Raw genomic sequence first — 22,443 nt, 5'->3', positions numbered from 1 at the left:
ATTCTATTCATCAAGCCGGAATTTTGATACGGCGCGTGGTGACCAGCGCCTGGCAAACTCTCCTCCTTCACCATCATCGTCAACGACGATGGACAAACCAATGGGTCCTAGGCAGCCTCCCGCACCAGATAAGAGGAATGCAGCCTACGAGTCTATCTTTGGACGTCCAAGCGCCTCTCACCATCATCAATCTCCTGTTCCCACTGTCCAGCCTCCATACCCACCTCAAACTAACTATTATTACCAGCAGCAACCGCAGAGTTACCAGCAAAATGCCGTTGACAGGAGGACGTCTTTTCAACAGTACCATCACTCGCCGTCACTGTACACCAATCCAACGTATAACTCTTCCAATATACCCCCAAATGCGTACCCGAGATACACTCCTTCTTCATACAATTATACTCCTTCTCTTGCCCCTCCTTCTGTCTCTATAAGGGCCAGATCTATACATTCCAGTACAAACGGACCAGGAATTATTGCCCCGAAGCCAGAGGAACCACCAGATCCTTCTCTCGAAGCACTGACCAAGTCGGGCCTTACCCCGGCCCAAGCCTACCAAGCTCAAATCTATCGAAATTCCACTCCGTCTTCCCTTCCCGCTGTCGAAAGCGATGACGGTAGACTCGGTATCGACTTCGCAGCTGAAAGCAATTCGAGCGATCAAAGTACTGATGACAGTAGCGAGCTGCCTTGGGCAAGAAAGGAATCTCCACGTGAGCCCCCTCTATATATCTTAATGTATCTATATCAAAGCGTCATACAGGCACTATGTCTTCCTTGCCTCAACGCAACTCTACTACAAACATTTCTCATAATCGTCATTCCCATGCCTCCACCAATCATTCGCTTCATGTAGACACAGCTTCGGCTCAATCTATACGGTCATCTGTCGCTAGTACCTCACCTTCATCTTTCTCTTTGGCTGATAACAACTCCTTATCCATGGAAACTGCTACAACCAGCACACTCGTAGGCACCAGCACGGGAAGGAGATCATCGGAGTCTGCCCATATCCATAGGGTAACAGGAAACGCCCGTCGAGAGAAATCAGCTCAGGATAGGTCAATGTCCATGTCGGCAGCAACAAATTCCATGCGTGCAGTTCTTGCTTCTAGAGTCCCAATTCCTGGTTTACCAGAAGGTGCGTCATTGATGGTCATATATGAAGCGTGTTCAACCCCGATTGACTTGATCCATAGGGCGCCATTCTCCCATCTCTATCAAAACTCACACACGCAAAACGCCAATAGTCTACCCAGCGTTGCTTTCACGAGTCGCGGAAGCGTTTCGGGACCGCATTCAACTCGCAGATAGGCTCAAAGACGGTCTCACGTACAAGAATGCTTTTGATGGCCGGGAAGCTGTCGATAAGATTGCCTACATCATAAAAACCACAGATCGGAATCTCGCTCTACTCCTTGGAAGAGCTCTCGATGCGCAAAAATTCTTTCACGATGTTACATACGACCATCGGTTAAGAGATAGTGCGAACGAGTTATACCAATTCCGTACAAAATTGCCCAGTCCTTTCGTCAGTGGTGAGCTGCCGAATGTGAATGCCACATCGAGCGAGCTGCCTTCTTTCCAAACGGCTACCGAATCACCCGTGGTATGCTCATTCCTATTCCAAACTCACATTCAAGCTATTGACACGTTATTCGAATACAGGAAGGTGAACCTTCATCGCCTTCTCCTTCAGTCAATCAATCGCGTCCTCGCAAAGGTTCATTCAGCTCCGATGAAGTTGAGCTTCCTTCAGGTGTATTCACTCTCTTAACGGATTGCTACTCGCCTACTTGTTCAAGAGACCAACTTTGCTACAGCATTGCTTGTCCACGGCGCCTCGAGCAACAGGCTCGATTAAACATGAAGCCACAGCCAGGGCTCTCCAAACAGATCAGCAAGGAAAGTTTGAATGACACGCCGGTGAGCCTTGATCTTTTGACGCCTGAATGCAATTCTGATTTGGTGATTTCAAGGATGACGGAACGTTGTGGATTCATTCTGTGCCACAAGAAATTGTCAACAGTGTGTCAGACACAGAGAAAAAGCGGCAAGAGGCTATCAATGAAGTCATATACACTGAACGCGACTTCGTCCGTGATATGGAATATCTCAGAGATGTAAGCTCCTGCATTCAAATATTGCTATCTATGCTCATTTTTACACCACACAGATCTGGATAAAACGACTGCAGGAATCCGACGTCATTCCCGAGGATAGACGTACTGCGTTCCTCGAGCAGGTATTCTGGAACGTATTTGACATAATCGCAGTCAATATTCGTCTACGTGATGCTCTTGTCAAACGACAAAAACAATACGCTGTGGTGGAGAAGATTGGGGACATACTGCTTGATGCGGTTCCCCATTTCAACAATCCATTTGTGTCTTACGGCTCACATCAGTTGTACGGAAAATATGAATTCGAGAAGGAGAAGAACTCAAATCCTGCTTTCGCTCAATTTGTCGAGGCAAGTCGTAGTCATGTTTTTCGTCGTTTGGTTGTACTAATTCCTAACTAGGTTACGGAACGGCTTCCGGAATCACGTAAACTAGAGCTCAATGCGTACTTGACGAAACCAACCACCCGTCTGGCGAGGTATCCTTTACTTCTGGAAGCTGTGTTGAAGCATACTCCTGAGGACAATCCTGATAAGACCACTTTACCCCAAGTTGTGTCTGTAATTCGCGAAATTCTTGGGCGCGTTAACACGGCGTCTGGACAAGCCGAGAACCGCTTTAATTTGATTCAGCTCGATGGGCAGTTGCAATGGCGACCCGGGGAGGAAGTGGTGAGTCCTACAATTTAGGAGAAAAAATATCTGTTGATGTTTCGTAGCCACTTCGCTTGAGAGAGGAAGGTCGCGAAATGATATACAAAGGCCCTCTCAATAAACGCGATGGCGAACTGCAAGTGTATCTGTTCGATCATGCCCTGCTGTTCACCAAAGTTGTTAAGACGAAGCAACACGAATTCTACAAAGTTTATCGCCCCGTGAGTGATATCCGGCCCAAATTTGAACAACAGATCATAATTTATTCCTGTCCCTCCTCAACAGCCAATACCACTTGAACTCCTTTTGGTCAGTGCTTCTGATGATGCAAGTCCTAACGGTAATGGGCATAATACCTTGCGAGGGAATCGACGGCAAGGTCTTGTTAAAAAAAACTCCTTCAGTCGCGATTCCAGGTCGTCGCCTAATTTTACTGTGCCACCCGTCCACGTCAAGACCGATGCCAAAGGTCAATTTTGGATCAACTTTGTCCATCTTGGACGGAAGTACTACAATCTTGTCCTATGGGCGAATTCAAATCTCAACCAGAAAAAATGGCTGGAGAACATTTACAAGCAGCAACAGGCAATAAAAGAACGAAGCAATATCTTCGAGACGGTTTCGTTAAGCGAAGGCTTTTTTAATAACCCAAACAAGGTCAATTGTGCGGCACCCTTCAGTAAGTGGATGATCCGTTTCATTGCATTGGAGGAGTCAGGCTTAATAGGCTCAACGTACCTAGGTGGCGGTCGGAAGATTGCGTATGGTACAGACGATGGCGTTTACTTCAGCGATCTACGGGAAGTGAATAAAGATCCGGTCAAAGTCCTCGGACTAATGGATGTCACTCAAATCGATGTGTTAGAGGATTATCAGTTGTTGATCGTCCTTTCTGGTCGGTAGTGTGATCTCATTCTCTCGCAAAACTGATGAATCATTTTTAGAACGTAGCGTCATTACTTTCCCCCTCGAAGCATTAGATCCAATAGATCCCCTAGCTGGGTTAAAACGCGCCAAACGGATAACATCCCATACATCCTTCTTCAAAACTGGATATTGTCTTGGTCGAATGCTAGTCTGCATTGTCAAATCCAGTCAACTCTCCAGTACCTTCAAAACATTAGAACCGATAGATCAAGGTACAAGGGGCCGTGCCAAGCCCACATTCCGGAAACTTCTCCAAGGGGGTAACGATACACTCAAATTATTCAGAGTAGGTGTTCCTGAAAATAGGTCATGTATAATACCTTACCATGCGGGTCTCCATAGGAGTTCTATATCCCGGTTGAATCGTCGTCTATCCACTACCTCAAGACTAAGTTATGTGTGGGTTGCTCGCGGGGATTCGAAATTGTTGATCTGGAGACGTTGGATACGCAAGGCTTGTTGGATCCCAACGATGAGTCACTCGACTTTGTCCGTAAGCGAGATAATCTACGGCCGATGGCTATTTACCGCATCCAAAACGAGTTCCTGTTGTGCTATGACGGTAAGATTATCACGCATCCATACTTTCTGATTAATGATTATTCTTCACAGAATTTGCTTTCTATGTGAACAAAAACGGTCGGCGGTCTCGGAAAGAGTTCATGGTATTTTGGGAAGGAATTCCAACGGGATTTGGTGGGTCCTGACGGTAGTTTGAAAAGTTTGGTTGCTGATCTCCTGTGAAGCGTTACACGAGCCATACGTTTTGGCGTTTGAACCGACATTTGTAGAAATTCGACATATAGAGACGTGCTTGATGACACAAGTTATCCAAGGGTCAAATCTGCGGCTGTTGTTCGCCGACAATCCCCCCTCGATGACTGGCGCTGCCTCACAAGCGAATTCTTGGGGCATTCCAAATCCAGGAATGTATCAGCCTGGATACGAGGCAAATCCATACAACGGTTACCACCAACCGTACCGGCCAGGATACGGAGGTTACGGAGGACCACCAACACTTCAGATGCAATATCCTATGCATCCCCGGCAACAAGGATATGTCCGAGATGAGATATTGATGGTTTCGGACGACCGAGTGTTTGCACTGCGCACGAACTATGCTGAGCCACAACATTTGGTGTCTGACAATGCCTCTATGATTTCCATGCCTCGATAGTCCGAACTTACTCGCTCTTCCGGTGCTTCTATATCCATTTTGAATTATTCCACTTTTGTTGTTGCAACGTCGTTATATTATTCTACTGTGCATCATTCTTCTTTTACCGCCCGTTCAGAGGGCCTGTACTTTCACGTGCACTCTGTTGTCTCAGTCTCCGTATTCACCTAGCATATACTTACATCTTTACTGCATCTGTATTGAGACTTCAACCTGTAAGTAAGCTCTCGTTCTCGGAATGTATAATCTTCGAGCTTAAGGCTTTACATTGAGGGCGGAAAACCGGTCTACATACGTCGTGACGTATGGAGATCAATATCAGGGTGCCGCCGGCCGGGCTTGGCATGGGAAAAATTGCCACTACTAAGTCAAGGAAAAGTTTCGCTTTTGATCTCTTTCTTGCGCTCTTCTCATAAACCTCGAAATTCTCCAACTAGTCGCGCTTCGCGCTGTCATTCTTTTTCTTCGACGTGCATCATGAAGCTTCAACCATTCACCGTTCTTTTGGCTATTACTGCCGCTAATGCTACTAAAATCAATCCTCTTCACATAAAGCGCCAGGCGACGGCCTCCTCCTCAGTTAGTACGGCTACGTCTGCGACTGTAGCAGCCAGTAGCGTTTCATCCTCCAGTGGAACTTCTGCTACCTCAAGCTCTACTACTGGTATCAGCACCGGAACCACAACTGCTGTCGGTGCTCCTGCCTCCGCCACCTGGGGTACCAGCTACCCGCCCTTGTCCCAAATCAGCTCAGGCATGCCTAGCGAGGTCACTCAAGCTGTCACTACAACTTATACCGCCGGCGCTTCCCCGACATACTATTCTGGGGCTGACCCTCTACCTACTCCTTGTCAGCCATTTTTATCTATATTTTTGTAATAAGCCTCACAGATCTTGATTCCAGTTGTTTTCAATGCGGCTGACTGGCCCGCCCAAGACAAACTCCCCGACACCAGTATGCCGCATTTCATCCCATTATCATAGGAGTGCTTTATTAATCTACTATTATTAGGTTCCTCTGAAGTTCAGGAATGGATGGAGGAATTGGACGGTTGGGACATTCCTGACCTCAGTCCAACTGTGGACGGAACATGTGTCAGTGATCCTGCGAATGTTGCCAATGCTTCTGCTCGTGGATGGTGGACTTGCGGCGGCTACACTAGAGACACTGACATCACCGTCTGTCCTGGTAAGCCCATGACCTGGGGCACAAGGTATGGTCAAATACACTTTCACCAGTCTTTCGGCTTATATTTTATAGTTTTGACGATGGTCCTGCCTTTTACAGTGAGTCACTGAACTGTCTTATTTTCTAAGCCTACTTACCCTTCGTCAGCAACTAAACTTCTACACTTCTTGAATGAACAGAATATCAAGGCCACCTTTTTCGACGTTGGATCACGTTGTATTGAAAATCCCAATGTCCTCATTGATGAGTACATGTCAGGTCACGAAATCGCCGTACACACCTGGTCTCATCCTGTCTGTCACTTCCTTTACCTTGGTCTATGAACGTATCTTGACGTTTAATAATAGCATCTTACTACTCTTACCACAGAGCAGATAGTTGCTGAATTGGGATGGACTCGAAAGGCTATCAAGACCATTCTTGGTGTAACCCCGACGACCATGCGCCCTCCCTATGGCGATATCGACGACCGTGTTCGCGCCATCTCTTTAGCTATGGGTATGGTTCCCATCATTTGGACCCGTACACCTTCCGGTGTTTCCTTCGATACCTTTGGTATGTTTCATGGGTCACAATAAAGGAACGTTGCTCATGTATCCATAGATTGGGAGATTCCGGGTGGCGTGGTAACGTCGGAGGCATCTTTCAGTCAGTTTGAAGGTATTCTAGGAAATGCCTCCACACTTGAGGATGGGTAAGTTCTCCGCCGGATTTCAAGTTTTACTGTCATTGACGTTATCATGACTATAGCTTCATTGTTCTGGAACATGACCTCTACGAACAGACAGTAGACATGGCAATTGGATATACCCTCCCCGCTGCTTTGAACCACAACCCTCCATTCACCGTACGTTGTAGTGAACGTTAATTGTTTTGCTGTGCTTATGTTTTCATAGTTGGAGCCCATTGGTCAATGTAACGGAATTCCTTATACCAACATGTATGTGGAGAGTAACCTCAACACATCATTCCCCATTGCCAATGGCACCAGCGATGGAGGTATTGACACCGATGGAGATGGCACTGGTGACGCCAAATCCAAGAATAGCACTTCTTCTGCCTCTACCAGCTCGAATGGAGGCTCCACTCAACATACTTCTCTCTCAATATTTGCTATGCCACTGTTAGCCACTCTTGCTGCTCTTGTAGTCGCACTCTAGATTTGGACCCTGCATTTCTTGTATATGGCGACACTGCTGAAGCTGGCAATTCTCTCATGCTATTCCTACAGTGGCGGCCACTCGCATTATCGTACCTACCTTGTTCACTTAATGCCGCTGCCGTCCCCAACCTCTTGCATCTATGTTTTTTAATAGCTTTGTATGTCTTGCTGGTAGTTCGCTTAATCTACAAACGTGCACACATACCAGCACGTACCCCAGTTGCAAAACATACTGCAGGGACACGTCAGAATTGTTCTGGGTCTGATCAACCTAGCGATTAGAATGGGATGACATCATGCATCTTAGAAAGGAAAGATCGTTACCAAATGCGGACTATTTTACATCGTGGGTCAAATTGTTCATAACGCCGATAAGCCAACCTATTTTCAGGTTGCTCAAAAATGATCTATGTACTTGGATTATGGTATATCGCCCTCGCAGGTCCTTCTTGCGCGGAACTTTACTAAATTTGTACACCATTCCTTCAGGCCGGTTATTATTCCTCAAAGCGGTGCTTCTAATGACCGGCTTGCCTGAATTTCAATCGCAAGTTGTGCTGAGTCGCCTATGTCCTCTCTAAATCTAACTTCTTATTACGATATTCTCTTCAAATCGTATGGAGACTTCGTGGGCGGGAAAGCGATAGAGCAGTCTGGAAAGAAAACTGAAAGGAAATCCGACGTGGTCCTATTAACATATTGCGCCATATATTATACCTATCATATACGCACGATAGGACAAGGTCGCGCCGCGCAATCGGTCCAAGCAGGAAAGGAAAGTAAATTTATTACACGGCACGGTCCAAGAGTTGAACGCCGGTTCCCCGCAGGCACTCGTACAGGAAACCGCCGGTGTCAGTGGCGACTCAGCATTGATGAAATATGGAGACGATCTGAATGATTGCCAGAGTAGTGTCTACGTACATAGCGAGCCAATTGGCAGTAATAAATAGTTGAAATTGTGCATACTAACTTAAGCAAAGTAATCTTTCAAAGTTGTTCTATATTCGAGTTTTCTGATTCTACATTTGAGCTCACGTACGTTCGGTCTCCTCCGATACACCCGCAGCATCACGAGCAGAATTCAGCTGCGAGACAGCTAGTCCGATGATTTACTGTGGTAAAACCGACGTATCATTGGATTTCCGTAAGCCTTGGTAGACCTCGGTCCAATAATCTTGCTAGAAGCATTTAGGGAGGGGTTCGGATGCGCCCCTAGACGGTTCTGCTCGAGTTCTGCTCAGAATCCATTCATCGGACGAACGGATGTTGAAAAAAATGTACTGTCCAATAATCCTTACGGGAAGTCACCCAGTGACTGTCATCAACATCATGACCAGTTCGCAATCCGCCGGCGGGGTGAGACGAGAAAAGGTCTTCGCGAAACGCGTAGATGAAGGCTGCAGAAGTGCACTACACGAGTTTGTACTCCGCCAATATGAGATTGAGAATGCATTACTCCCGCAGCAAACGATTGGAGGAACTATAGGCCCGTTCAGCAATACATATATGTAGTATTATGGCCACACCAATATCAATGAGAAGGATATCGGTGCTAACCTTCGAAATTCTTCAAGTGAGTTCCGATCTGTCCAGATTGCTTGCCATAATACGACTTGCCGATTTTCGAAGATAAGAAATCTTGTAGGAAATTAGCACGTAGCAGTTTAGGATAGCCTATCGCATATCTCCGTAGGATTTCTACGCAAGGATTGGTACGTCCAACTATACTATACGTCAACAGTCGACATGGTCAATGCTGAGCGCTGAGGGGAGGCGTCTGATTTCAAATTGTAAGCGCCGGCTCTTCCTCCTGTTCCTTCGTCCGAGTCGAACACTCTGGTCAATCCGAACTCGTCGCAGACTTTACTTGACATGTACTCTCATGGTTGTTAATCGTGCTTTCCGGTGGTAAAAATCGTGTCGAATCGCATGGGTAGTGTAAGGCTTCGGGGGCCAAGGCGCGCGGTTTGTTTTGGTCTAATAGGTGCTGTAACGCATGTCCAACTATCTCCCCTTACTCGCAGGAAACTCTTCTAGAAGGAATTGTATCTTTATTCGTGACATTCTCCTTATGAAATAACAGTCACGGTATATGATAATAGGGTCGTTATGCAAAGTACGCATCGTCGACCCGCACAAACCAGGCAAGGGTCCCGAATGCTATCACTAAAATTGTACATAATCATCTCGACCACAGAATAATGACAACGACATGGCCCCGGTCCGGTCCCATACCTCAGACGATCTATGTGTATCCGATGCGCAACTTCAGGCTGTCCATGATATACATTGTCTTGGATGACCAACAGTATCGGTAACTCCTGCGAACGCTGATACACGATTTGATTTGAGCACAGGCCAACGACAGATTTATCCTTTGCGAACGGAGCCATGGACGGCAAAAACAATGATCCCCTGGCGTACACATTTTTGCTTTCCAATTGGATGCTTGATACGTTCCATGCGTATGGTAATTTCAACAAGCGCTGAGGCAGCTTGCAACCTAAGGATCACCCAAAAATCCAAAGTTTAATGCCGTGTATTGAAGAAGTCGGGCATGAATTCAAATGCTGGCCAAGGGCCCGCGACCATTCCAGCCATTACCGCACCTCTTGTCAGGTATATTCGTGCTCTCAATTCAGATCAAAGTCCAATACAGCCAGCGCTTGCCAATCTGTGGATATTCCTGTTTCAAGGATGTCTGGTATCGAATGTCCTGGCGCTTGAACTCTTCAAGTACCTCGTGGAGAACTTGATACCGTGTCGCTCGCAGCTGTTTGCTGGGTTGGACCAGATTTCCGTCAAATTTTCAACTTATGCTATGGTCTCGTACCGGCGAAAAATCATTACATGGCCAAAGCTATTCAGGCCGGCTCATTTCCTCAGCTCCTCCAGGAGCTTTAAATTTGGGTCCTTCATGCACCCAATGCTCCCCAGTCCTTTTATATCTACAATACCTTCATCATGGCTGAACGTAAGTAGTGACCTTACACATCGAATATCGACCACGCTCAGATAACACGCTCTACTCAGCTATAAATGCCCTCAATAACTTTGCTCAAAGCCGTCACCTTACAGTGTCTTATACCGACACTCACACCGGAACACAACATGCAGGTGTCTGGATATCCATTGTATACAGTGAGTTGGAAATTGCGTATATGCGCTATCGTTCATTGATTAGCTGTCTGGCAGTAAATGGCGTTGAACATGGAAGAGCCACTGGCAGCAACCGCAACGCTGCTCGAGCAGGCGCTGCACAGATAGCTTTGAACGTTCTCGAATTAGTGTAACACGCTTTGGTTGTTCCTGCCTTTCCATAGATTTCGTAGAAACCATAGATGAAAGTTCTGTACGAATATTCGATTGTGATGTTTGCGCCAGCCTTCACTGCTAAATGTCCTCCACCTACAGAAATTTGTTACTCGAAGGATCGGTGCAGCTCCGGCCCGCCATTTTTCCCTCGTATGCTCAGTTGTGGCGAATAAACTCCCCGCACGGCTCAGGCCAGTTCTTCAAAAAGAGCCTTGAGTATAGCGATGTCGAGCTTTGAATGTTGGTCAGGTTAGAGGAGAGCTGCCTTTCAATGCCACTTTCGAAAGTTGGGAGCAAAATTAGAAACGGGCCGTATATACAGCTTTGCCCTTTCATCGTCCGACTGTTTGGATTGTTAAATTGTACATACGATCTCGTAGGATCTAGAAGGTTAAGCTTCGGTAAGTAAAGCCCTAAGTATTCGGTACTCTTTCTTATAGACAATTGAATTAAACATCCTAGTCGCAGTCAACTTTAGAGATGTATAGACATGGTAATGCCAGTGATACGTACTGTACTGATTCGTTATATTTACAATTATGCGTACACGCAGGAGGCAAAGAGAAACAAGATGAGATATCCAACCAGATATAAAGATCGTTTGTTGCAGCGACTTCCAAAGCAAGGTGCCATAAGGTACGGATAATAGATCAAGATGTGCGGGTGTTTCTGGGCAGAAAATTCAATTCAGTGAAAAGGGAAGCGAAAGATGAAAATTCACAATCGATATTCATAGCTGCCGATTCACTAATTTCAATCCTAGGCGGGGACGCGCTGCGGGACATAGACGAAGCTCCTGATAGATAGCTTCAAATCCGAGTATGTGAAGCCTAGGAAGTATGAGAAAAAAACCTTTCACGAGCAGTGGATGAACAGTAAGACATACCACTGCCTAGTCAATGATCCTCACGTTCTTGCGTTGTCTTTAGCATGAAGCTTGTTAATAATCATAAAAACGTATATACAGCACACATACAATATCAATGTCCTGCGAGAGTACATCAGGTTTGGAACATCTACTAGCACAAATGGCAAACTAACCATTGAGCCGGTAGTACCGAAGTTATCGTTTGGCTTGTGGAACATACACAAGAGAACATTATGAAGATCTTGAACCTCCGAGTACTCAGTACGAAGGCGCATATAGAGAACATACCGTAGTCGTAGTAGGCTGAGCCTGGAACATTATCAGTATGGCCGGGGGGCAACTGCAGTCTCTCACTGTTCTCACCGAAGAATTATCATTATAGTTGAATTGTGGGAAGACACTCTGCCTCTCCTACTCAACGACTTTTAGCATTACAGTATGCGAAAAAGAACTGAAAAAAACTCGTACTGGATAGTGCCGACAGTGTCGGCTGATATTGGGCTGAGACGCCTTTTTTCTTGCTATTCGTATCGTCGTCAGGGATTTTTGTGGTCCGTTGAAGGATTGAAGGCAATCAGGGCAAGTGTACATGGCGTTCGAAGATGGGAGAAAAGTTGTGACAAAAAACAGAAGAAGCACGAAAGCAACCACAAATAGACTTTAAATAGTTCGGCGACGACTCCGATACGGCCCTATACTTGGTAGCTGATCCCCCCTCTGCCATATTTGTTTCTCCGACAAAAACGATCACTCGAACCACCAGGAGAATTCCTTAAGCCTTGTTTTTACGAAGAAAAGAGTGAGAGGATTCTGGACAATCGAAAAAAAACTCACTTAAGTCATCGAATATCACAGGAATATCAATCGGGCAATGTCACCGCTTAATAGAAAAAGATCCGCACAAATCCACGAGATTGCATACAGGTTAAAGGTTCAATCAAGAGGGAGAATATGACATACAGACGGAAATAGTGACCAATAGACTTGGAGCACTGATATGTTGACCAGGATTTGTCTCGTCCAATTTGAGGAAACGCCAGTATTTCTGAGTTTTGGAGGAAGGCAGGTGGTGTTAACTCATAGGGTGAGACTTGGGGTGAGTAAAACTTCTACTAGACGTTCATATAAGAAACTTATCTTTGTGCCACACGTTAGAATAATTGCAACCGATGCCATGATACAGCATTCAATAACATGTATGTGACGAGCACTGCAAATCTAAGGAACCTAGTAAATATACTTGAAGGTGTTCATCGAAGCCGCTGTGATCTTTCTGTATCCTCCGTTGTCCCAATTCGAAATCCACCGCAGAGAGGGAACAACTCCGATATTCGTGTTCAGAATAAGGAGAACTGCCTCGCGTATACTCGAACGATTCACGGTTCATGGATGCGGACACAATCCTTTCTATGGATCAGATAGAGCCTTCATTGCTCGTTAACGAAAAGACCTTCCGGCGAACGTCTGGTGAGGCAACACGAAAGGTTGCGATGTTTCAACCGGGTCCCAATCCAAAGCTCCCAGGCGGAAAGATCATTTACTTTGATTGTTTCGATTGGAGAAACTCCCAGGGCCATGCTCAACACCAACGACGATAGACCATGTCGTCTCATTCGACTCGCGCATATAAGGGAACAGGAGAGTTTTCAAGCGCATAGGATAAGAATGCAACAGAAGGACAGCAATGTATCGCGTCGCTGACCCTTCCAATCGTGAATATTCAGGATAAATACCAGTGGTCCTGTTTTGTGTATTACAAGTGAGAGATTGTGACTTGAGTGTCCCATGGGGAAAGCGTTGCTTCTCTTTTCCAGTACCAGCCTGATGGCTCTTATAGACATCCATCAATCTTTCGAGCCTTGACGACGATGTTTCTGCAGATTGAGTGGAGATGGGTGGAGTTGAAGTCATGTCGATAATCTTCCGCACAAGCGGAATGAAGAACGAATCTACGGTATGCCTGATCTTCCACTTGTTGATCCTACCGTTCAACTAACCAAGGATGGTATGGACGAGTCGAAGAGGCGACACGAGAAATGCAAATTTGGTTTTATGATTCGATTCGAACCCTGGCTCGATACTGGCACCTCACCTAATGTACCGACGGAGGGCACCTCAAGAAATAGATAAGCTCTTGCTGCGGCGTCTTGCAACGGATATCAACACAAAGAGAAGCTAATCCAACTCACAAAAACTGCCATCTTGAGGCTGTTTCCACTCCAATCTCTGCCTGCGGTACACCTAAGTATATCGACGACCGGTGACATTCCAGCTCTTTGAACCGCTTTCTTTTGCACTCTGCCCATATTGTGTAGTTGGAGCCACTCGTGAAAATATTTATTGAGCTGATGATCATGAAATGTCGAGAGCGAATTAAGAAGGTCCGGAGGGAAGGGACACCAGTACCTGCTTGAAGGTGAAGTTGATAACCGCATTATCCAAGTGAGTAAGTACTGAATCCAGATTTTGCTCATTGGTGATAGATTTGATTACGTGGAATGGAGCTTGTAGTCACATCTTACTTAGTTGGAGGCAAACTATATCGATATCCTAAATGATTGGTTTACTTTGATCACTGTGAACGAACGAAACAAGACTAGATTGGAATTTCTGAACTCTGTTCAGAGGATCGTAGGTACATGCATTGGTGTAGGCAGGGGGGAAAATGAAAAGGGCGAGTCGCATATCAAGCGACCTATTATATTCATTTATTTTGGAAGATCTAGGGATGACCACAGTCAGTGCATCACTTCCTATCATAGTTCTATCCTATCTTTCCTGATCAGCTGTTTAGGCCGCCCACATAGGTTTATCCATCAAAAGGATGCTAGCTCAGCGCTCGCGCTCAGCACCGAGCAGACTTCGAATTCTGCTATCTCTTTCTGTTTCTGTGGCACCCTGTTCGACCGCGGTGTCCATCTTTTTTGCATGCTCTTTCCACTTTGATACTCAGCTTCTATTAACGATTCGGGATATCGATGATATGTGCAGAGCTAGAGCGTCACCGGGTCACCCTCCATCTCGATCCATATCCTTGCTTGACCTAGGTCCTACTAGTACGTGTCTAGTCTCGCAGCTAGAAAAGTCAGTCTGAGGGAGGTTCAATCATGTACAGAATTTTTCTCTCGAATGAGAACTCAAAAGCCTGGGGGAAATGTCAATAGCATCGCGCACGATGTTTAACGGAATGAAGAAAATGGCCACGCTTACACCCATGGCCGAAGAAAATTTCGGAGATTTCCCTCCCAGTTTCCCAGTTTTTGTTCGGACAAAGGTCAAGACAAATTTCATGTGGGAGAGGAGGACGAGGAAGAGAAGGACAAGGGTACGATCAGAGGTCCTCTTACGATTGAAGTGAGGCTTCACATATCTACTCACCAAGGGGAAATACCGTGATCAAGATGAATGTTGAACGCAAAAGAATGAAACAAATCCCACGAGCAAAAGCGAGGATCACACCTTCGACGAAGGACGGAGGTGACTCATCCCGCTCCAACGTCAACCGCGAATTCACCTGTGGTACCGAAAGAGAATTGTTTTACAAACTAGGCACTACCGCAGGTATTATGAGCTCGGTATTATAAGCTTCGGAAACATTATAAATTCAATAGAAAGCTGTCTCTCATAGCACGGTACAAAAAAGCTCGTGTAGATTTTGTTTAACGTTTCGCTTTCTTTCCTCTGCGCGTTGGCTTTTTCACACCTCCTCCACCATCATCTCCAATATCAGATGCTTTTCTCTTACTGCCTATACTTTTTACACTAAGCACAGTTTGATGGGACTTTTTGCTTGCAGTTCCAGCTATCTTAGCTACTTGCGTTTCAGCAGTTGACCAGTCCATTGAGGCGTTATCGATTGCATATCTAGCATTTTGGTTGTCAGGATCGTTGATGAAAAAATAAAGATATGATGACAAGCACAAAACGCGGATACTGACAACGATTGGGTGTCGATTCACTCACTTTCTTAAATCTAAAGAATTAATCATTTCCCTTTGTCGTTCCCTTTTCTTCATGGCGTCTTTCTCTTCTGCACCGGCTGCTTCTAATTCTGCTTCGACAGTCGCTGAGACATTTTTCCATGTTTCTCCTTCACTTGCCGCAGGTCTGTCATTTGAAGGGAGGGAGACAGCTATAGAATGATCAGGCATGGTTTGCGTTATGCCTTCCTTTTGAACATCTTTGAGGCGTTTGGTAATCTTGAGAATAAGTTTAACCAACATTGCGAGGATTTGTGAAACGGGTAATGAAAGTTCTGTCTGTGCGAGTGATAGTTTAAATCATATACACCCAACGAAGCGCAAATGAATGCGCACCTCTATTTCTTCAACGGTTTTACGCTGTAGACCCATACCAAGCAAGATTGCGCTCTGGACTGCACTCAAGCTTAGGTTATTCACCTCGCCAGATGCTTCACTAGATTTTGGTCGATTCAGTCTACGTTGGAAGAAGAGAGTCGCAACGAGAGGTAGTAGGTCCAAAATAACATGATAGTCCAATTGATTGTTACCGTATGACTCCAGCCGTTTGAGGTCGAATGGCGTAAGCAAAGATGGTAGAAGGGCTGGTGTCAAAGCTGTGGTAAGAGGAAAAAAATTGAAAAAGGTGTATAACAAGTGTATATAAAAGACAGCACACACCCTTCACCCCTCCCTGCAACTCCCGGGTATCGACAGCCTTGATACTTGTATTGTTATTTATCGCTTCGAGCACACTGAGTCCCAGCACACTTCCGAAGTCACGAAATTTTGGGAAAGATAAGAGGGTGAGAAGTCGAGTACGGAAATCTACGATAAGAATGGAATTAATGAAGGTCGATGCGAAGAAGATCGAGACACTTACCTGCACCGAATTCGCCTAACCACTCCATCTCAACATCCGTCGTGCTGTTTAATCCACGGACCATAACACATGTGTGTTCACCTGTGAGATCACTCGGAGTGTGGCGGATGTACAGAGGGACAAAGGAGAGACGTTTCCAGAATCTAGATGAAGAAGATTATACACGCATGTACTGGACACGAGGACAAACTACACACCTTAGTAAAGATCCCGTCAAACCATACGAAACGCCGAGATAGTCCAATTGCTCTGGACGTCGTTCGGATAGACGCTGTAGGAGTGGAGGCATAGCGTTTGGTGCTCGGACGGTGATTTTTTCCGTGTGGAGTGTTGCTTTTTTCTGATATGAAATATGTTAACACACAAGGTGAAGTTATTAAAGGACGTCATTCACAGCGTCACCCGCCTCGCGCGCATCGTCGCGGGCATGAGTCTCTGCACTGTTCTCAGTTTCAGGTTCGTCCAAGTTGAAGTACTCCCCGCTGAAGTACGCATTGAGGCAGTTGATCGCACGGCTTCCGTAGCCCATCTAAATCAGAGCTTTGAGTTTACGAAGAAATCTCGAGATGTGGTGAAACTCACACCACCGATGCCCTCGCCAACCGCCACTCGTACAATCCTTGCTCCGCTTAATTCCGCAAATTTTGTCTCTTGATATTGCTGCGTTATGAGCCATGGTATTAGGTCTCCACCAGCGCGAAGTCCTCGCGATAGAGACGAGAGGACCGACTCCCGTGAAATACGGCCCTCAAAAGCGACTTGAATCACTGCAAGTGGATGAGGCAGAATGTCAGCCTCCTCCTTGTCTTCGGCGTTGATAGGAGGAAGTAGGACATATAACTCGTGTCCAGGGGCGTCGCTCATTAGCTGGAGATCATTAGGTTGATTTTTGTAGTGACTGGCAACATAGAGTGACATAATGCGTTGAAGAAAAGCTTCGGAAGCGGGATGAAAGGAAAACAGAGTGTCGCGGTTGATGTGGTATAGTGTGCACAGGGTAGGATGAGGGAGTGTGGAGAACGGCGAAGGTGCTACAAAATAGCGTCAGCTTCAGAGATACTCGAGACAATTAAGATCTTACCAGATGATGAAGAGACGTCCAAACATAGCAAAGTATTCAGCCACTTTTCAACTTCGTCTCCAGGAGCATATCGAATGGGAGTAGACAACTTAACCTCATTTAATGTGCGATTGCCATGGCTAGAGTTACCCTTCCCACTGTCCCCCTTCGTTGGTGGGCCGGAGCTCGAATTGTCTCTTAATTGCTGAATCAATTTCAAACTCAAACTTCTCCCTGTTCCTTCGTATCCGTTCACAGTACTAGCTAGCCAAACGGCATAGCCACCAGCAGAAGCGCTACCCTTGGCCATCGCCGGACCCAGAAGATTGCGTACAACAGGAAGGGGAATAGCAGCGGCTTCATCGATGATAAGAAGTTCCGCCTGACCTAAAACATGAGCATCACGAGGATCGATGTACTGGATCGTTTGTCGATGAGTGGGATTGCGGAAGATGTTAACCCGCACAATAGGTTTCTTCCCTCCATCTCCTTTGCCCAAAGTTGGGTTACTTTCGGCGGCTTCATCTACACCATTGCCAAACGAAGAAAGGTCGTGCGTAGCCTGAAGAATATCGTAGTCTAGGTGCTCCTCCCAACCGAGAGCATCGAGACCTTTGAATAGGAATTCCCAGGCGGTTTGTAAGTTTTCGGGAGCTGGGGAGGTGAGAAATATATTGGCATATCCTGTATGCACTGCAGCAGCTAATGCAAGGCCTAATGCGGAGGATTTCCCTCGACCTCGGGCGGCGAGAAGGGTGGTTGTAGTATTGAGAGCAGAAGAAAGGGAAGACGAGGGATTAGAAGACGAAGATGGATCGGAGGGAGTAATCAAGGAGTTGACGAAAGTGAGTAATGCTCGAGCTTGGTCTGTGGTTTTTGCTAAAGCTACTAGGGGACCAGCAGGGACGCTGCCTTCAAGGGAATTTTTGAGCTCTCTGAGTTCCGCATTTTCTTGACTTCTAGTTGTCCCTTTTCCGTTTTGTTCGGGTAGTGGCTCTATATCTTTCCCTTTCGATAATGGGAGTACATTCAATTCATCATCGAGGAATAGACAATTCGGACATGCAGCAAGAGAGAGAATAAACCGTTCATTGAACCGTGGTTTAACCTCTCCACTCGATTCCGTCCTGTAGCGTGCATGGACATCCATCCCCATAGTGTACAGTTGTCTGAGACTGTTCATACTTTTCAAGAGCAGAACGATCAGTCCTCCACCTTCCACAGTCTCGACCGTCCGAGCGAGAAGATTTGGGGTGAGAGCTTCAAAGTCCTGTAATACAAGCATGCCATACGTATGGCCCAGAATCTTATGAGATTCCTTATAGTAGGTGTAACGAATGTCGGTGACGGTGACAAATATCTCGAAGGGATCCTGGTCATTGGGTTCACGGATTCCGCGTTTGACATCGCGTTTTATTTTGGCCTCGCGTTTCTTACGATGCCTGAAAAGATCGCAGTTCAGAGATGTATCTTTCGGAGTTAGTAAATTGCTCACGTAGTAAATCCCAGGTCTTTTTTATAACACCATAATACGGACGGTCGAGCGCTCACTCTTGCTTGAGAAAGCAGGAAATGCAAGTTAACGATTTGATCTCGACCCTTGTCCCCCACAAGCACCACAAACGAACGATGATTTTTGGTGACATTGTTGTTGACAAGAATGGGTATCCGAGGGTCAAGTTGTTTGCGCATGGATGAAGGAAAAGAGGAAAAATAAAATTCTGTCGGTCAAGATCAATTTGTTCCCACAATATCTTTGACTCTCTCCATCACCAAGGTCTGTATTCTATAGAAATGGCCTCTAATAAACCAAACAAACTGGCTTTCCTGTCAATGCCAGCACCCGCATCCTACGTTGCTGGCCTTGGTCGCGGGTGAGTGATGTGTTGAGCTTTATGTAAAGACTAATTATCCTGTTTTCAAGTGCTTCCGGTTTCACCACACGTTCAGATATCGGTCCAGCTCGTGAGGGTCCTTCCGCAGAGGTTATCGCGTGGGTATCTGCCTTCTCATTTACGTTCTCTGTTAATCTATATATAGGGAGGCCCAAGCAAGGCGAGGGGAAGAGGCTGAAGTCGACCCGGAACAGTTTCAAGACCCAGACAATGAATACGGTCTTTTTGCAGGAACTGCCTATGAGCAGGACGACGAAGAGGCAGACAAAATCTATGAAGCGGTGGATGCAGCTATGGATGCACGACGTAAGGCACGCAGGTGTGTGCTTCTTTCTGGTTAGTTGAGGTATATTTCGTCCGACGTTTCTTTCATCTCCTTTCTTATTCGTTAGGGAGGCACAGGAGCAAGCGCAACTAGCAAAACATCGCGCCGAACGACCAAAAATTCAACAACAATTTGCTGATCTGAAGAGAGGACTTTCTGCTGTCACTGACGAGGAGTGGGAGAGTATACCAGAGGTGGGGAATCTCACAAAGCGGAAACGTCCAAAATATGAGAGAACATATGCTGTGTCTGATAGTATACTTGCCGGGGATCGTTCTAGAGGAGAATACGAGAACTCTTTAGACTCCCTACAGCAACAGGTGCGTATCCAGGTCTCTTGGATCTCCCATCGAGATGATTCAAATCTGGTTGCGCAGACTGGAGGACTTGTGACGCCTGCTGAAGCAGGTCCCACAAACTTTGTCGAAATAGGACAGGCAAGAGACAAAATCTTATCCCTCAAACTCGATCAAGTAGGTAGAACAAATCACGACCCTTTCCTCATTGATTCATTTTCTGTTTATCTTTAGGTATCTGGCACTTCGACCTCATCTGGCCTTTCCACTTCCATCGATCCCAAAGGATACCTCACCTCCCTCAATAGTGTTGTGTTGAAATCCGACGCTGAAATTGGTGACATAAAGAGAGCGCGTATGCTATTCGACTCTCTTATCAAGTCCAATCCAAAACATGCTCCCGGATGGATTGCTGCGGCCTGTTTGGAAGAACACGCTGGTCGCATGGTGGCTGCACGAAAGCTCATTAAGCAGGGATGCGAACAATGTTCGAAGAATGAGGACGTTTGGTTGGAAGCTGCCCGACTGCACGTATGTCTTATTTCTTTCCATTCCGGCCCCTAGTTGATATTCCATTGTTAGAATAACGAAGATGCAAAAGTGATATTTGCAAATGCTGTTCAGCATGTAGGTCAAAGTGTAAAGATTTGGCTTGCGGCAGCGGATCTCGAGCATGACGTCAAATCTAAGCGTCGAGTTTTAAGAAAGGGTACGTTCCGTCACAAATCCCCGTCTTCTGGGTGGAGTTCATAAATCGTCCAGCTCTGGAGCATATTCCAAACTCTGTTCGACTGTGGAAGGAAACTGTCAACCTTGAATCGTCTGCCTCTGATGCCCGAGTGCTCCTGTCTCGTGCTGTCGAAGTTATCCCGTTATCCGTCGAGCTATGGCTTGCTCTCGCCCAATTGGAGACTCTTGATAAAGCGAAGGCCGTGTTGAACAAAGCGCGTAAAGCTATACCTACCTCGCACGAGATTTGGATAGCAGCTGGGAGACTTTTAGAACAGGAAGCCTCGATGATGGGTGCGGAGAAAACCAAGGCTGAAAAGAAAAAGGCGCTGGACCTGGTGGATAAGACAATTGAGGCCGGCGTACGAGAACTTCGGCGTCACGGTGTGTTGTTGACGAGGGAGCAGTGGTTAAAAGAAGCGGAAAAGTGTGAAACACAAGGCAGCGTTCTGACTTCCGAATCTATAGTCAAGGCTACGATTGCGATGGATATCGAAGAAGAAGACCGTCTTGACACGTGGATAGACGATGCTGAGGGCGCGTTGAGCAGAAACATGGTCGGAACAGCCCGGGCGGTATTGGCGTATGCGTTGAAAGTATTTCCCGACAAGAAGAATCTGTGGATACGTGCGGCTGGGTTGGAGAAAGCTCATGGAACTAGCGAAAGCTTAGATGCCATTCTCACGGAAGCTGTCAAACATTGTCCACAAGCAGAAGTATTGTGGCTCATGGCAGCCAAAGAAAGGTGGCTAGCGGGTAATGTTCAGGGTGCCAGGGACGTGCTTGCAACGGCTTTTGACGCCAATAAAGAGAGTGAAAAGATTTGGTTGGCTGCGGTCAAATTGGAAGCAGAAAATGGACACCTCGATGTAGCAAGAGAACTACTGATCCGAGCACGAAGTACCGCAGACACCGAAAGGGTATATCATCCTTATTTGTATCTCCACCTTTGACTAACATTGACTGACAGATTTGGATGAAATCGGCGACCTTTGAGCGACAGCAAGGGCAACTCGATGCAGCGTTGGAGACGTTGGCTACAGCGCTTAAGAAATTTCCTAAGTTTTCCAAATTATACATGGTCCAAGGTCAAATATACCAGTCCCAGAACAAATTCCCTGCTGCGCGCGCATCTTTTGCTGCAGGGTTCAAGGCATGTCCTAAAGAACCTATCTTATGGATTCTAGCAAGTCGTCTCGAAGAAACCGATGGGAAAAGTATAAAAGCTCGTGCATTACTTGACAAAGCGCGTCAAGTCAATCCTTCCAACGAGCTTATCTGGGCCGAAGCAGTAGGCGTCGAAGAACGTTCTGGCGGCGCTGCACAGGCTAAAGCTATGCTTGCTCGTGGATTGCAAGATTGTCCTACATCAGGCCTCTTGTGGACGATGTCGATCTGGCTAGAGCCTCGTCCGCAGCGGAAGACGCGTGCCCTCGATGCGTTGAAGAAGAGTAATGACAACCCGCTCATTATTTGTACCGTTGCACGACTGTTCTGGGCGGAAAGAAAGATAGAAAAGGCAAGGCAATGGTTTCAGCGAGCTGTACCTCCTCGGCCTGACGATTCCGTGGATACGGGTGCGGATATTGGTGACTTGTGGGGATGGTGGTTGAAATTCGAGCGTCAACATGGAACTGAGGTATGATTCTTAGCGTCGCAAATTTTCATATCTTATCTTGATCCCAGGAACACCGCGAGGAAGTCAGAGCAAAATGTGTAACTGCTGAGCCTCATCATGGGCTTGTTTGGCAGGCGATTGCAAAAGACCTGAAAAACAATGGAAAGAGTATCAGAGAAATCCTCGAGATGGTCGCAGATGTACTTCAATAAATGTTATTCTTCGCCGATAATTTAGCTTAAGGTAGTTACTCTCGCG

At 46.3% G+C, this 22,443-nt stretch overlaps 6 protein-coding genes across 6 annotated transcripts; 5 read left to right on the top strand and 1 right to left on the bottom strand.

The window, feature by feature from the left end:
• Positions 1 to 43: 43 nt before the first annotated feature.
• On the top strand, positions 44 to 5,276 carry C8R40DRAFT_1241744 (CNH domain-containing protein). Its single transcript, XM_046233548.1, has 15 exons — positions 44 to 716; positions 767 to 1,144; positions 1,203 to 1,612; positions 1,672 to 1,929; positions 1,983 to 2,126; positions 2,180 to 2,491; positions 2,528 to 2,797; positions 2,845 to 3,000; positions 3,065 to 3,458; positions 3,522 to 3,674; positions 3,724 to 3,992; positions 4,049 to 4,268; positions 4,319 to 4,402; positions 4,453 to 5,098; positions 5,157 to 5,276. The coding sequence occupies exons 1-14, from the start codon at positions 89 to 91 to the stop codon at positions 4,881 to 4,883; spliced, it is 4,107 nt and encodes a 1,368-aa protein (XP_046079374.1). The 5' UTR covers positions 44 to 88; the 3' UTR covers positions 4,884 to 5,098; positions 5,157 to 5,276.
• An 84-nt stretch (positions 5,277 to 5,360) lies between these two features.
• C8R40DRAFT_1062486 (uncharacterized protein) lies at positions 5,361 to 7,232 on the top strand (the record flags this gene model as incomplete). Its single annotated transcript, XM_046225470.1, has 9 exons — positions 5,361 to 5,733; positions 5,788 to 5,838; positions 5,896 to 6,097; positions 6,145 to 6,170; positions 6,220 to 6,365; positions 6,420 to 6,627; positions 6,676 to 6,766; positions 6,823 to 6,919; positions 6,969 to 7,232. The coding sequence occupies 9 exons, from the start codon at positions 5,361 to 5,363 to the stop codon at positions 7,230 to 7,232; spliced, it is 1,458 nt and encodes a 485-aa protein (XP_046079373.1).
• A 2,969-nt stretch (positions 7,233 to 10,201) lies between these two features.
• Positions 10,202 to 10,530, top strand: C8R40DRAFT_1178017 (uncharacterized protein; the record flags this gene model as incomplete). Its single annotated transcript, XM_046232786.1, has 3 exons — positions 10,202 to 10,211; positions 10,271 to 10,378; positions 10,433 to 10,530. The coding sequence occupies 3 exons, from the start codon at positions 10,202 to 10,204 to the stop codon at positions 10,528 to 10,530; spliced, it is 216 nt and encodes a 71-aa protein (XP_046079372.1).
• A 3,511-nt stretch (positions 10,531 to 14,041) lies between these two features.
• On the top strand, positions 14,042 to 14,684 carry C8R40DRAFT_848789 (uncharacterized protein). The gene is made up of 3 exons (XM_046236440.1): positions 14,042 to 14,142; positions 14,200 to 14,476; positions 14,536 to 14,684. The coding sequence occupies exons 2-3, from the start codon at positions 14,245 to 14,247 to the stop codon at positions 14,601 to 14,603; spliced, it is 300 nt and encodes a 99-aa protein (XP_046079371.1). The 5' UTR covers positions 14,042 to 14,142; positions 14,200 to 14,244; the 3' UTR covers positions 14,604 to 14,684.
• Positions 14,685 to 15,079: 395 nt separating this feature from the next.
• On the bottom strand, positions 15,080 to 19,014 carry C8R40DRAFT_1178016 (GNAT acetyltransferase 2-domain-containing protein; the record flags this gene model as incomplete). Its single annotated transcript, XM_046232785.1, has 10 exons — positions 15,080 to 15,284; positions 15,384 to 15,679; positions 15,737 to 15,996; positions 16,061 to 16,207; positions 16,263 to 16,405; positions 16,460 to 16,602; positions 16,657 to 16,791; positions 16,845 to 17,293; positions 17,344 to 18,764; positions 18,818 to 19,014. 10 exons carry the CDS (start codon positions 19,012 to 19,014, stop codon positions 15,080 to 15,082), a joined length of 3,396 nt encoding a protein of 1,131 aa, XP_046079370.1.
• Positions 19,015 to 19,116: 102 nt separating this feature from the next.
• C8R40DRAFT_1062456 (PRP1 splicing factor, N-terminal-domain-containing protein) lies at positions 19,117 to 22,397 on the top strand (the record flags this gene model as incomplete). The annotated part of the gene is made up of 10 exons (XM_046225467.1): positions 19,117 to 19,196; positions 19,247 to 19,319; positions 19,367 to 19,536; positions 19,610 to 19,862; positions 19,920 to 20,015; positions 20,073 to 20,369; positions 20,421 to 20,547; positions 20,601 to 21,487; positions 21,538 to 22,206; positions 22,254 to 22,397. The coding sequence occupies 10 exons, from the start codon at positions 19,117 to 19,119 to the stop codon at positions 22,395 to 22,397; spliced, it is 2,796 nt and encodes a 931-aa protein (XP_046079369.1).
• Positions 22,398 to 22,443: the final 46 nt, after the last annotated feature.

This window comes from Lentinula edodes (assembly GCF_021015755.1).
Source record: "Lentinula edodes strain Le(Bin) 0899 ss11 chromosome Unknown C8R40scaffold_73, whole genome shotgun sequence".
Lineage (NCBI taxonomy): Eukaryota > Fungi > Basidiomycota > Agaricomycetes > Agaricales > Omphalotaceae > Lentinula > Lentinula edodes.
Note: the sequence above shows the minus strand (reverse complement) of the source record. Positions and strands in the feature narration are given on the sequence as shown.

Coding starts and splice junctions, on each gene's coding strand:
- C8R40DRAFT_1241744 (XM_046233548.1), top strand. CDS start 89: ATGGACAAACCAATGGGTCCTAGGCAGCCTCCCGCACCAGATAAGAGG. Junction 3,001..3,064: donor TCTACAAAGTTTATCGCCCC/GTGAGTGATATC, acceptor CCTCCTCAACAG/CCAATACCACTTGAACTCCT. Junction 4,403..4,452: donor AGGAATTCCAACGGGATTTG/GTGGGTCCTGAC, acceptor TCTCCTGTGAAG/CGTTACACGAGCCATACGTT.
- C8R40DRAFT_848789 (XM_046236440.1), top strand. CDS start 14,245: ATGCTAGCTCAGCGCTCGCGCTCAGCACCGAGCAGACTTCGAATTCTG. Junction 14,477..14,535: donor GCTTGACCTAGGTCCTACTA/GTACGTGTCTAG, acceptor AATCATGTACAG/AATTTTTCTCTCGAATGAGA.